Source organism: Galeopterus variegatus, unplaced genomic scaffold (assembly GCF_000696425.1).
Source record: "Galeopterus variegatus unplaced genomic scaffold, G_variegatus-3.0.2 Scaffold606, whole genome shotgun sequence".
Taxonomy (NCBI): Eukaryota; Metazoa; Chordata; class Mammalia; order Dermoptera; family Cynocephalidae; genus Galeopterus; species Galeopterus variegatus.
Genome location: NW_007726717.1, coordinates 561850 through 575532, shown reverse-complemented (window position 1 = coordinate 575532; position 13683 = coordinate 561850). Strand labels below are relative to the sequence as shown.

Below are 13683 nucleotides of genomic sequence, written 5' to 3'. Positions count from 1 at the left end.
TCATATTCTTGGAATTGTTTTTATTGAACTTACTCTTGTTTCTTTAATTTAGCTGCTTATTAGCAGTGTTTGCTGTTATTAGTAGATATATAAGACTAACTGATACTCTTTGGGATTAATCGACATAAAGTGATGCAAGGAGTAAGGCAGAGTGAACTAAATCACAGGATTCATGTTAAAAAAAAACTGTTAAATTGTCAGATACAATTGTGGGGAGAATTGATGGAATTTCTTACTTTGTGAGCAAACTGTATACATGTTCAGATTAATGCTTTCATATGTATGTGAAATAGGACTGAATTCACAAAAACATACCATTATAAAATCTGGTTAACATGTTTCTAAGTGTTTAGAATAGCTTGAATCAATGTAAAGGACTGTCATATATGTTTGATATTGAATTGCATTTGTTTATCCAGGAAAATTGATTCAATTCCTACAACAGTAAAGATGCTTAAAAAATCTGTGCCTCAATTTTCTTACCATATAAATGGGCCTAACAGTACCTGCCTTCTATGCACCATAGAAACAGTATTAAAAATGTATAAAGCACTTTGAGAGTTTCAAAAAGTTTGCTTCACGAGTAGAGCAACTGTTATTTCTAGAAGTAAACCTTTAGAATTTATAAGTCATTCCAGATCTGTACCAAAAGATTATTTACACAGGCATTTGCTGAATTTAATCATATATTTTCAAAGCCTGGTCAATTATTTGATCATACTTACATAAATTTAATGAGCCGTAAAAATGGAATTTAATCCTCCAGTGAAATAGCTGCCCTAATAACCCTTTGGTTTTTGACCAAAAAGCTTTTTTTGTCAGATAAACCACCAAGCTGGGAGATTTCTGAGGTGAGTACTTTGTTTGGATTGTAACTCTATCTTCTCTTTCTTTCTAGGCCATGGCTGTTATCTTCTCAAATTTTAGCATTATAACAACAGCTCTTCTATTCAGGATAGTGCTGAAGTAAGTAACTTGCTGTGAAAGTGTATATCGTACTTTAAAATGGCACAGCCTGGTTTCAGATTACATACTCAGAGCAGTTAGCCCTCAGAATCCCAAAGTCAGGATTTTGTTCCTAATGGGCTTTGTGTATTGGGCGGGTTGTTTAAACCATCTGGAAAGTAGCTCCAGTGCTAGCCTGTCTAGATCCTCTGTGATCAAATGTATGAAATGTCTTGGGCATCTCAAAAGTAAGACAATTGACTGGGTTATAATTGGTATTTTAATTTTTAGAGCCACATTTTCAACAAAGAACTCATGAGGTTTGTATGAAAAATCTTTGCACACTAATAGGGAACCAACAAGTTCCCAAGAGTGTTAATGTATGAAATGTCTTGGGCATCTCAAAAGTAAGACAATTGACTGGGTTATAATTGGTATTTTAATTTTTAGAGCCACATTTTCAACAAAGAACTTATGAGGTTTGTATGAAAAATCTTTGCACACTAATAGGGAACCAACAAGTTCCCAAGAGTGTTAATACATTTGTAATTTGGAGTTTGGAGATGATAAAGAGTAGCAAATTCTTTACTAAACTACCTGAGATGAATACATGATTTAAGCTTTAACTGGCAGAGGATTTGTATGAGGAATCAAGTCAAAATTACAATTAATTAGAGTGATAGGTTTTTAAACTTTTAAAAATGTTTTCACCAATCTTTACTATCTCCAGGACCACTGAATAGTATAAACATGTTTAAGTAAATAGGTTCTGCTACAAAGCAAAGAACAGATTGTCCTAAGGCAGCATGATGATTTAGGATATGGGTACTTAACTCCAGTTGTTACTTTATAATGATGAGAAAAGATAAAATTAAGTTGTTATATTGGTTGTGGTTGTTTTTCTTAAATTTTACATCTCTTTTACTTTTTAAGTTTGTCCATATGCTATGTGATAGTGTGTTCTTTCATAATTTATGTGCATAAAAGGATGAATGGCTTGTTACACAGGTACTCTAAATATTTATTGAATCTATGATGCATTTAATACATAAGTTATATGAAATTCCTGAGAATTTTTTTTACCTTGAGGAAACATTCAATTTTATCGTTAATGTAAGAGATGAGAAAAAAATTAAAATTACATTTAGTCTAATTTAAATATTATAATACATTGAAATACATTGCTTTATTCATCATGTTCTTCATTTTATTTGTGAATTACAAAAATTATTTCACTAACAAGTTAAAGAATACTATTCCCAAAACATTTTGAAGTCTTTGAAATTAACATGAAATTTCACTTTGAAGTATAAATGGTTGATTTCTGAGAAAGTGTATGCAAGCAATAATATTTTTATTTTGATTCCTGTGATAAAATTAAAGATGCACTTCCATGACAGAAAAAAAATTGGTTCCAGCACATAATTAAAAGGTTCCCTATTTAATAGTGGAGTAAAGGTCTCAAATATATCTCTTTTTTGTCCAGGAGGGGGCGTGGCTGGCCAGTACAGGGATCTGAACCCTTGAACCTCAGTCTTATAACATCACACTCTTAACTAACTGAGTTAACTGGCCAGTCCACAAATATATCTTTTTTTAAAGTAAAATCTTTTTTTCCTGTGAAATGACAGTTCATGAGTACACACACTATTATACTTGTTATTATATAATATACAAGTATTTTGTTAAAATTACATCAATTTAAAACTGAGTTATTAAAGAGAAGATAAAAAGTATGTATTACCTGACTTGACATTGGACAGTAGCTCTAGCTCTGCCCCATAATAAATATCCCCTGTCAAATTTTTAAGCATTTAACTATTTGTATTAAAGTTAATTCTTAGTATAACCAAATCCAAATCTATTTGTACTGTAAAATTTAAATGTTTGCTTTTAATACTTCTAACTGTAATAATATAATTGTATTTTGCTAATTTTAATAATAGTTAGCATTCGTATGAACTAAAGTTCAAAATTTTTTTTACATACTTTACCTCTTAATTTCAGAACGGTAATATTGATTCTTGAATATGCATTTGCTTTGTTATTATCTCTCTGTTTCGAATCCTTGGACATATTTATATTAAAAAGAAAAAAACCAATAAAACCACTGTATTTTTATTATTTCCACAAGCGCTAACTTAATTCCTTGAGGGAGGCTTAATTTGACTGATTCAAAAATCAGTACTGAAGCTTCTCTAAATAATAGAACTTAAATAATGTGCTAATAAATCTAATACTGTCTTTTATGAGAGTAACTTTTAAGTATTAAATATTATTACTTTTTTTTAAACTCTTTTATGGTATTAAACACAACATAAAGTTTACCATCTTAACCATTTTTAAGTGTACAGTTCAGTAATGTTAAGTATATTCACATTGTGAAACAGATCTCTCAAAGTTTTTCATATTGCACATTTGAAACTCTAAACCCATTAAACAATTCTCCTTTCTCCCATACCCCCAACCCCTGGTAAGCACCATTCTATTTTCTGCTTCTTTGAATTTGACTGCTTTAGATACTTTATATAAATGGGATCATACAGTATTTGTACTTTTATGACTAGCTTATATTACTTAGCATAATATCCTTGAGATTCATCCATGTTGTAGCATGCAACAGGATTTCCTTCCTTTTTAAAGCTGAATAATATTCTATTGTATGTATATCCCTCTATTATTACATTTTTTAAAAAACTTAACTTTGTTCTATTTTGACCTTCTTCTTGTTGGTTGTGTATGTTTGTTTGTTTGTTTTCTCTGTTTAATCTACTCTTTGTAAATCATTTGATGGTCTTTTTGCTCTTGTCAATGAAATTTTGACCTAGGAGTAGCAGCTTAAGGTTTCTATCACACATTCTTATGTTTGCCATAATAACTCATTTTTCATTTAGTTATAACACTGTGCTCTAACCAACTGAGTTAACTGGCCAGCCAGAATTGAAACTTGTAAAGGAAGTGTAGATTATGTCATTGCCTCATTTGTCTGTGATTTACAATAGCTGATTATGTAATGATTTTTGCAAGTTGGGCACCCATTTTTTATCTGACTTTAATTTCCATTCTATTTGCTTTCTTCTACTTAATGTGTACCAGCAGCATCATCAGAAACTTAAGCAGCTAGTTCACAGTTTCTGACCTCATGGCATAGGGCTATGCTAGCTCCATCACTAAGTTCTAGATATGGTTATTTTGTAATTATATATACGAGAAGGAAGGTATATGATGATAGTGGGCATAGGTGTACCATTATGTAGGCTGGTCTGTACCTTTAACAGTTTCAAAACATGAAGCTCTATGAAAGCCTTGGTGAAATCAGACACATCTTCCTATACTTATATATGCATCCTGGGAGCTCAGAATTATACTTAAGAGATGCAGTGATCAAGAAGGAAGACATACAAAACCATGGCTCAAATTCTTTTCTCATTCTGACAAATACATGACCTTAGGGAAGTCAGTTAACCTCAGAAAACTTTTTTCTCTCTTAGAGCAGGAATTGCCTGACCTTCTGTAGGTGCTCAATAAATGCTCCAGTGATATCAAAATTCTTGTAACTTCTGGTTCTCACCTCTTGCTTTACATGTCTGCCTTTGCTTACGTTATTCTCTTTTCTTGGTATCCCCCTTCTTCACCTGACTAATTGATCTTCTAACATCAAGATTTTGTTCCCACCACAGGCCTCCCAACCTGAGTCAGATATTCCTTTTTTCTTTGTCAACATCGTATGTACAGTCTTGTTGTCTTTGCATAGACTCTTCCCTCTGTCTAGATACACCACTAACTACCTTTTAACATGATAAATTTTAATTTATTTTTCATCTTTCAGCTCAAGTGTCATTTCCTCTTTGAAGTAATACCTGACTCCATTTACAGATTCAAGTGTTCCTTCCTCAGTGTACTTCAATTGTTCCATGTATCACTTGTCACACATTATATTGCCCTCATTTAGGTTCATGGTTCTCTCACTATTTAAGTATAAATTCCTTGAGGATGGAAATCAAGTCTTCTTTTATCTACCAGGTGTCCTGGCACATAGTAGCTGCTTCCTAAGTGTCTGTTGAACTGAATGGATCACAACAATGTAATAATGATATATGTCCTCTATATCTCACAAGTTTGTTGTTAGGCAAAATAAGTTAAATCAATAAAGCATTGTTGGGACTTAGTAAACTGCAATACTACCCAGAATACCGTTTTTTCCTTGCCTTATCAGCCAGTAGTTTGCCATATAATGCTTTATGATTAGGCCATGGATCCAGGAGCTAGCTTTCTCTTTAATCTTTTCTGGGTCATGAATACCTTTGAAGATTTCACAAAGCTTTGAAGGAATTCACCTAAATTATATTTGAAGCTCATCTGTATATTCTTTCTGGTTCTGGGGAGCCAGGCTGAAAACCCTTATTATAACTTATTTTTATAGTGAGAGAGAAGTTATTGTGCCAAAGTTTCAAGATCAGCTCTGAAGGTAGAAAGGATGCTTAGTTAAACCTGTAGATTAAAAAGAAACCTAGGGAGAGGAGAAATGACTGAATGGCCTTAAGGGACAATTATTATAAAAGTGAATAAAAACAGAATTTGAGAAACAGAGACACCAAAAGATTTCCTGAAAATTTGAATTTGAATTTGAATTGAAGAAATGACTGAATGGCCTTAAGGGACAATTATTATAAAAGTGAATAAAAGCAGAATTTGAGAAACAGAGACACCAAAAGATTTCCTGAAAATTTGAATTTGAATTTGAATTGTAGAGAAAGCTAGCAAAAACTTGGTATAGTTTATTTAGTCAAGTACTCAAGTGTCTGTCTGAGTTTTCAATAGAAGCAATTGATATGGGGGAAAAAAACAATAGTAAAATCTTGTTTTTCATCTTTGAACAGGCAGCATCTAAACTGGATACAGTGGGCTTCCCTCCTGATTTTATTTTTGTCTATTGTGGCCTTGATTACTGGGACTAAAACTTCACAACATAACCTGGGAGAACATGGATTTCATCATGATGCCTTCTTCAGCCCCTCTAATTCCTGCCTTCTTTTCAGGAGTGAGTGTCTCGGAAAAGACAATTGCACGGTAAAGGCATGGACTTTTCCTGAAGCTGAGTGGAACACCACAGCCAGGGTTTTCAGTCACATCCGTCTTGGCTTGGGCCACGTTCTTATTATAGTCCAGTGTTTTATATCTTCAATGGCCAACATCTACAATGAAAAGATATTGAAGGAAGGGAACCAGCTCACTGAAAGTATCTTCGTACAGAACAGTAAACTCTATTTTTTTGGCATTCTTTTTAATGGGCTGACCCTAGGCCTTCAGAGTAGTAACCGTGATCAGATTAAGAACTGTGGATTTTTTTATGGCCACAATACATATTCAGTAGCCCTCATCTTTGTAACTGCATTCCAGGGCCTTTCAGTGGCTTTCATTCTGAAGTTCCTGGATAACATGTTCCATGTCTTAATGGCCCAAATCACTACAGTCATCATCACAACAGTGTCTGTCCTGGTCTTTGACTTCAGGCCCTCCCTGGAGTTTTTCTTGGAAGCCCCATCAGTTCTTCTCTCCATATTTATTTATAATGCCAGCAAGCCTCAAGGTCTGGAATATCCACCTAGGCAAGAAAGGATCCGAGATCTAAGTTGCCGTCTTTGGGAGCGTTCCAGTGGGGTAAGTTTTTAAGGATGCCACTTTTTGTTTGTTCTTTCCAAATTTCATGCATGATTATTCAAAGAAAAAAACAAAAGGTCAGTACAGACTTATCAAAGACTGTGTTAGATCTCTGAGACTTTTAGAAATTAACAAACATTCATTGGATTCCTGATGTTTGCAAGGGCTCATGATAAATACTGTTGGGTAGAGAAAAAGTATAAATCACAGTCTCGAGGACCTTATGTGTTAGTTGTATCATAGACTATTACAGAGTCACTGACCTCGAGGATGTGTCACACATTATCTTGTCCAGTCTCCCTAGTTTTACAAGTGAAGAAACAAGCTAAATGGTTTACAGGTAATAAGTGAAAGAACTGGTTCCAGACTCATGAGGTCTGACTTCTGTTCCTTTGTTCTTTCTACTTCACCATAGGTGGGGAAATAAGCTCATTTGTAAGAGAAGTTGACCTTTTGTATTAGGAAGCCTTGGTAAATAGAAAGCCTGGCTACTTAAGTCGTCCCTGTAGTTATTCCTAAACTTCAGTGTGCCAGAAGGGCAGAGGTTATTTCACTAAGAAGGTAGTTCTCAAAAGAATCTCTGCAAGTTGGAGAAAAATATTTGCTAGAAAAGTGTTTATGCAGTTATTTTCAGTATCTGCCAGTTGCTTATAATTGTTTTGGAAGGGTCAGTTATGTTATTAGCAAATTAATTAATAATGATCTTTTGTAGATTCAATTAAGGAGTTAAATATATGTTTAAATATATGATTAGACTCCTCTGTCTAGCTTTAGATATACAATTTTCATGAGCACACAAAATTTGAAACATTTCACACAATGAACATTTCACTCTTTAGGAAAATTAATCTGTTGCTTGTTAGAGTTCATGGCGGAGCTTATTTAGGTGTAGTGCTTCTGAAGTGGTGATACAACAGATTCTTAAGATGAAAAAATTAGAAGCTTAAGTCCCAAATGCCCTGATCTCAGCCACTGTGCATTCACAAATCCTGTATTCAACACACTGATAGTACCTGGTTTTTAAGTAAAATGTGCATTCAGAAGTCCTGTATTCTTTTCCAACAAGCTGATAGTACCTGATTTTTTAAGTAAAAGACAATCAGTTTAGGTAAAAGTCCTAGTTTATACTTATTTCTCCAACCTTTATTCATTTCCCCTCAAGACCAGCAGATGGTGCTCCTTACTTTGCTCGTGTTCACTTTGAAATTCAGGTACTGAGTGCATTTCACTTTTTCATCATCTCATTATACTTATAAAATTAACTTTCCCCAAATTTAAGTATTTATTTAATTTGACCAGGTTATATTGAAATTTTAATGAAATAAGACCCATAATTTGTTAGTAAGGTTTCCTTACTAAAATGCTGTATTTCTAGTTTTGTTTTAATTAATTACTGATTTTGTATGTTTCCTTTTAGGATGGGGAGGAACTGGAAAGACTTACCAAACCTAAGAGTGATGAGTCAGATGAAGATACTTTCTAGCTGGTACCCAAATATTTGGCAGCTCTTACAAACCTGATTTCATTTTTAGTGTTTGTAATATTCATCTTTTTACTTTGATTAGCCAAGAATGTTTCAAAAGCATAATACTTTGTGCATGTAACTAACTACTCTAAATGGTTTAATCCAAGGCTTAGAGTACCCAAAGGTTAAAAAATTCTAACGAACTGATCTAGTAATAATGGTATAAAAACTATATTTATGACTCAGTACTTGATAAATCAACAAGATTTACTTGCATATTATTTTTCTTGCCTTCCAGGATTCCAAAAATCTTGCAATAATCATGTTAGTTATACCCTATAAATGCACAAATAGAGATCAGTTTGCCAGATATTAATAATTATGTAGCTCTAGTCTGCATGCCAAAGTCTTCCCTTTTTTTTTTTTTTTTTTTTTCGTGTCCGGCAACGGATCGCAACCCTCAGTGTCGCGCCCGTACCGGACCGGGACTGGCAACGGGATCGCAACCCTCGGTGTCGTGCCCGCACCTCGCTCAGCCAGTGAGCGGGAACCGGTCTGTATGTGGGATCCGAACCCTCGGCGAGAGCTCTGCCACACTCCCAAGCAGTGCACTGTAGCAGTGCGCCACCGGGCCGGCCCCATTCCCTTTTTTTTTTTTTTTTAATCATCGTAAATATCATCTAGGTTGTCCCTTGAATTTTGAGGCCTTAGAGATAGTCATTTTGCAATTAAAAAGTAATGGGACTCTTTTAAAAATTTTTCCTGAAGGACCTAAATATCTGGCTGTCCCATAGATTTGGGGTAACATAGTCTATGCTAAATGATTTCCTGAAGAAGCCATTTCAGAAACAACACTCAGAGTTTTAATTTTTAAGAATTCATGGGAAATTTAATTTTTAGTAATTATCTTTTGATGTTTTTCTACACAAATAAACTTCAGTTTAGGTGAAAGTTGGTTCCCAGCCACCACAGTTAAACCACTGTATTTTGAATAACTTAAGCCATGCTGGTGGGGTTGTTTCCCTTCTCAGTTTGTGTATCACAGAATCTTGACATCATTGCCCTTGAATTATTACATTTTGGAAAATTAGTAAGAAGGGATTTCATGTTATTAATTAAAGCTTGTGACTATTATACATCTTTATATCATATTCTGTTCCTAAGAGTCAAGACACTGGCTTCAGAATCATACCAGATTGTCAGTAAGACTAGTGCCCAAATAATCACTTTGCAGACAAATGTTGACTTCACTGAAATACGAATAGTATTCTAAAAATAGACCAGTAATAAATAAAGCACTTTACAGTAATATTTCTCACTGACACTGCATGGTATTTTTCAAGGTACTTTTGCATGCAGCCAATTGACGACTTCACTGAAATACGAATAGTATTCTAAAAATAGAAAGACCAGTAATAAATAAAGCAGTTTACAATAATATTTCTCACTGACACTGCATGGTATTTTTCAAGGTACTTTTGCATGCAGCCAATTGACTCTATTAGGTAGAGAAGTCAGATGATAGATAATTAAAAAATGAGAAAACAGAAGTAACTTGCGCAAGGTTGTGCAGCTGGATGGTGATAGAAGAGTAGTCTTTAGCTGATAGGCCTGCATGTCTACAGTGTACTGCACTGTAATGTGAGCTTTAAGGTGTTATTCTCATACAGTCTATACATTTCTCCTTTTCTTTCTCCTAATTTTCATGTATTTGAATGTAAGGTAATACTGTTATATAATCCATCTGTGATATCCACAATAATGTGACTGGCAAGAGTTGGTGGAAATATGTAATTAAAATCAGTATTAAACCCATATCTTGTGTTGCCACTCTATTATGTGAGGTGGGATGTGAAGTACTTTTAATTTAAAAAACTGGAGTGAGGTAAAAATGCAAGCAACTTTTAAAACTTTCTTTTTGAGTTGATCTTGACTTCTAAGAATGGCAAAACTGTTTACCTTAGCCTAGGCATTCCCATTAGAGTTACATGAAACAGGGAATTTACATCTAGCATGTAGTTATTATAAAGGTAAGGAAAATAAGGTATAGGAGGACCTCGCCTTTAGGAAACATAGATATAAGGTCCCAAAGACAAAACATTTTTATCTTAATACAGATTACAAAGATATTTTTACAAACATATTGCTTACAGAATACATTAAATAGCAGATTCCAGCAGTGCATGAAGATTGATTTTCTTATTTACATTTACTTTTTTCCCACCTTTTTTTTTGGAAAGCATTTGTTGCCCAAAGTAAGGTTTACTTGTGTTAACTTACCACTTAATGAGAGAGAAAGAGAAAGCTGGAACTAAAATATGAAGTTCTGATGTGGATGCACTGGAATACTTTGTGGGCTTCACTGTTTCAAGAAGGAGGATAATTTGAAGGTGAGATGTCTAGAAATTATATCCTAAGTGTTCCTGGAATCAGGGGATTATATAAATTGGAAAGAAGAGCAATTGTCATGTGGAAAAACAAATAGGCTTTTTTCCTACTTTGGAGAATCAAACTACAGGGAGAGTTATAGGGTAATGGTTATTCTTTCATTATAAGGAAGACTCTCCCAACAAATGATAATTTTCAACAGTAGAAAAGACCTTCCTGAAGAGTGGAGAGTAGTGGTAAATTCTCTATCACTGAAGTTTTTAGGGAGAGATTGTATCATCAGGATATTTTAGAAGAGATCCCTTCATTGATATAGAAGTTGGACTAAGTGATTTCTAAACTCCCTTTCTATTTTTAGATTATCTTCTGAGAAGTTATGACTTACAACTAATGCACTGAATCTATTCCTTTCCTAGTTTCTGAATAGCCTTTGGTTAGACCATAAGTGTGGCCTGCAATGAGTGACTCTGTCCAGGAATGTGTGTAATCCTGATGGGAAGCAGGAACATGGCAGTTGGTTATAGAAGGAAAGGTGGCTTAGAGCCAAGATCCCAAATCCTTAGCCAGCTGCTTCCTACTGCCATAGGTTTTCATGACCCATATGCAAAGGGGACACATAGAGCAGAATTACTTTGTTTGTAACTCAAAAGTCTTTCTTGCCTCTGAATCCCCATGTGGAAGCCCTGTGACTTGTGAGCTGGACTAGACTTTGTGAAGCTGCAGGGAGTTATTTTCCATTTCTATACAGGCCCAATAGGTTTGATGAAACACAACCCAGGTCCTCTGTGGCTCCTTTCCCCTTTACCTATGTCTTGATTTTTCCCATGTACTCTTACCATTCCAGTGAGGAAAAGAGGCAGAGAAAGTCAAGCCCAATGGAAAGACAGTGATTTTCCCTCTCTAAAGCCTAGAGCAGAAATTCTGAAAGTGAATAATAATGTATTCTCCCTTTAAAGAAAAAATTTCTCACAAATCTCAGTATGGACCTTTTTTCTACTTTACTGTTATTTAAATACATCCAAACATAATATGAAGTATAAACTTTTGCTTATACTTTTTATATGAAAACCAAAAAAAATTACAAATTAAAATACAAAGTTGTAAAACCAATAAATTTTAAATTTAAATATCAGTTTAATGAGAAAGTGATGTTTTGCTCAAATAGAATCATAATAGACCCCCTAACAGCCCTGCAAGATTTCCACCCTTACTTGCTGTTTTAGTTGCTTCAAGTTCCACTATGTGTCTGCCAAAGTAACTGAAATCTGCTGATATTACTAGTAATGCATTTACTCCTGCTGGGATTTATCAACCCATGTTCCTAACAATCCCATACGGGTGTGGCGTGGGTCAAGCTGCTAATTACCACTGGCCTCAGTGCCCTGGAAAGATTTTTAAAACATCAGCTTTATGTGTTCTCTGAAGTTATGAAACAACTCACCAGCAAAATTGCCTAGGCGTGGGACTTTTTTGAGGGGTCCTTCCCCCGCCCCACAGCATTCTCTATTTCTTCTTTATCTTTTTGGTTCACTCTTGATCATTTATTTTATGTCTTGCTAATCATTCTCATAATTCTTTAACTTGTTCTGTTACTCTAGTTCTGTTTTCTTTCTCATTCTTAATTTTGTGTCTGAATGGATTTTCTATTTAAAAAAAATAGATTAGCTGTTTCTAGTTAATATTTTCCAATTTTTTTTTTGTTATGGTAAAATAAACATTGCATGAAGTTTCCTTTCTTAATCATTTTTAAGTGTACAGTTCAGTGGTAATCAAGTACGTTCATATTGCTGTGCAGCTGTTACCATCCTCCATCTCCTGAACTCTTTTTATCTTGCAAAACTGCAACTCTGTACTGATTAAACAGTAACTCCTCATTCTTCCCTCCCCCGCATCCTGTGGCAACCATCATTCTAGTTTGTCTCTATGATTTTGACTATTTAGAATAGTCATATAAGTGGAATCATATAGTAATTATCTTTTTGTGACTGACTTATTTCAGTTAGCATAATGTCCTCAAGTTTCATGTGTGATGTAACGTACATCAGAATTTCCTTGCCTAATAAGACTGAATAGTACTTCATTTTTCATATGTACCATATTTTGCTTATTCAGTTAGCCATCAATGGACACTTGAATTGCTTCCACTTTTTGGCTGTTGTAAATAATGTTGCTATGAATATGGGTGTACAAATATCTCTTCAGGACCCTGCTTTCAATTGTTCTGAGTATATAGCTATAAGTAGAATTGCTGGATCATATAGTAATTCTATTTTAATTTTTTGAGGAACTGCCATACTGTTTTTCACATGGCTGTACAATTTTGCATTTTCGCCAACAGCGTACAAGGGTTTGAATTTCTCTGTATACTTGCCAAAACGTGTTTTCTGGTTTTTTGATAGTAGCCATCCTGATGGGTATGAGGTAGCATCTCATTGTACATTTGATTTGCCCTTCTCTAATGATTAGTAATATTGAGTAACTTTTCATGTGCTTATTGGCTATTTGTGTATCTTGAAGAAATGCTTATTCAAATTCTTTGCCCATTTTTTAATTGGTTTTTTTTTGTTGTTGCTGAGTTTTAGGAGTATTCTATATATTCTGATATTAATCCCTTATCAGATGTAAGATTTGCAAATATGTTTTCTTCATTCTGTGTGTTGCATTTTTACTATGTTGATATGTTTTTTTTTTTTGTAACCTGTAAGGGGATCGCAACCCTTGGTGTGGTGTCACCCACACCGCGTTTTTTTTTGTTGTTGCTGAGTTTTAGGAGTATTCTATATATTCTGATATTAATCCCTTATCAGATGTAAGATTTGCAAATACGTTTTCTTCATTCTGTGTGTTGCATTTTTACTATGTTGATATGTTTTTTTTTTTTTTGTAACCTGTAAGGGGATCGCAACCCTTGGTGTGGTGTCACCCACACCGCGCTCAGCCAGTGAGCGCACCAGCCATCCCTATATAGGATCCAAACCCGTGGCGGGAGCGTCGCTGCGCACCCAAGTGCTGCACTCTCCCAAGTGTGCCACGGGGCCGGCCCTTGATATGTTTTTTGATGCACAAAATTTTTTAAATTTTTATAAAGTCCAGTTTGTCTGTTTTTTGTTGCCTGTTCCTTTGGTGTCATATCAGATTGTCAAATCCAATGTCACAAAGATTTCACCCAGAGTTTTCTTCTGAGTTTTATGGTTTTAGGTCTTACATCTAGGTCTTGGATGCAT

At 34.5% G+C, this 13683-nt stretch overlaps 1 protein-coding gene across 2 annotated transcripts in view; it reads left to right on the top strand.

The window, feature by feature from the left end:
• SLC35A5 (solute carrier family 35, member A5) overlaps positions 1-8525 on the top strand; it is a 17292-nt gene extending 8767 nt beyond the window's left edge. The window contains exons 5-7 of one of the 2 annotated variants that reach the window (XM_008570478.1): positions 899-966; positions 5985-6606; positions 8024-8525. In XM_008570478.1, coding sequence (XP_008568700.1) covers positions 899-966; positions 5985-6606; positions 8024-8089 — 756 coding nt within the window. In that variant the 3' untranslated portion in view covers positions 8090-8525. Of the gene's footprint in view, positions 1-898; positions 967-5825; positions 6607-8023 lie in introns of both variants that reach the window. The other variant, XM_008570477.1, reaches the window with a different exon arrangement.
• Positions 8526-13683: the final 5158 nt, after the last annotated feature.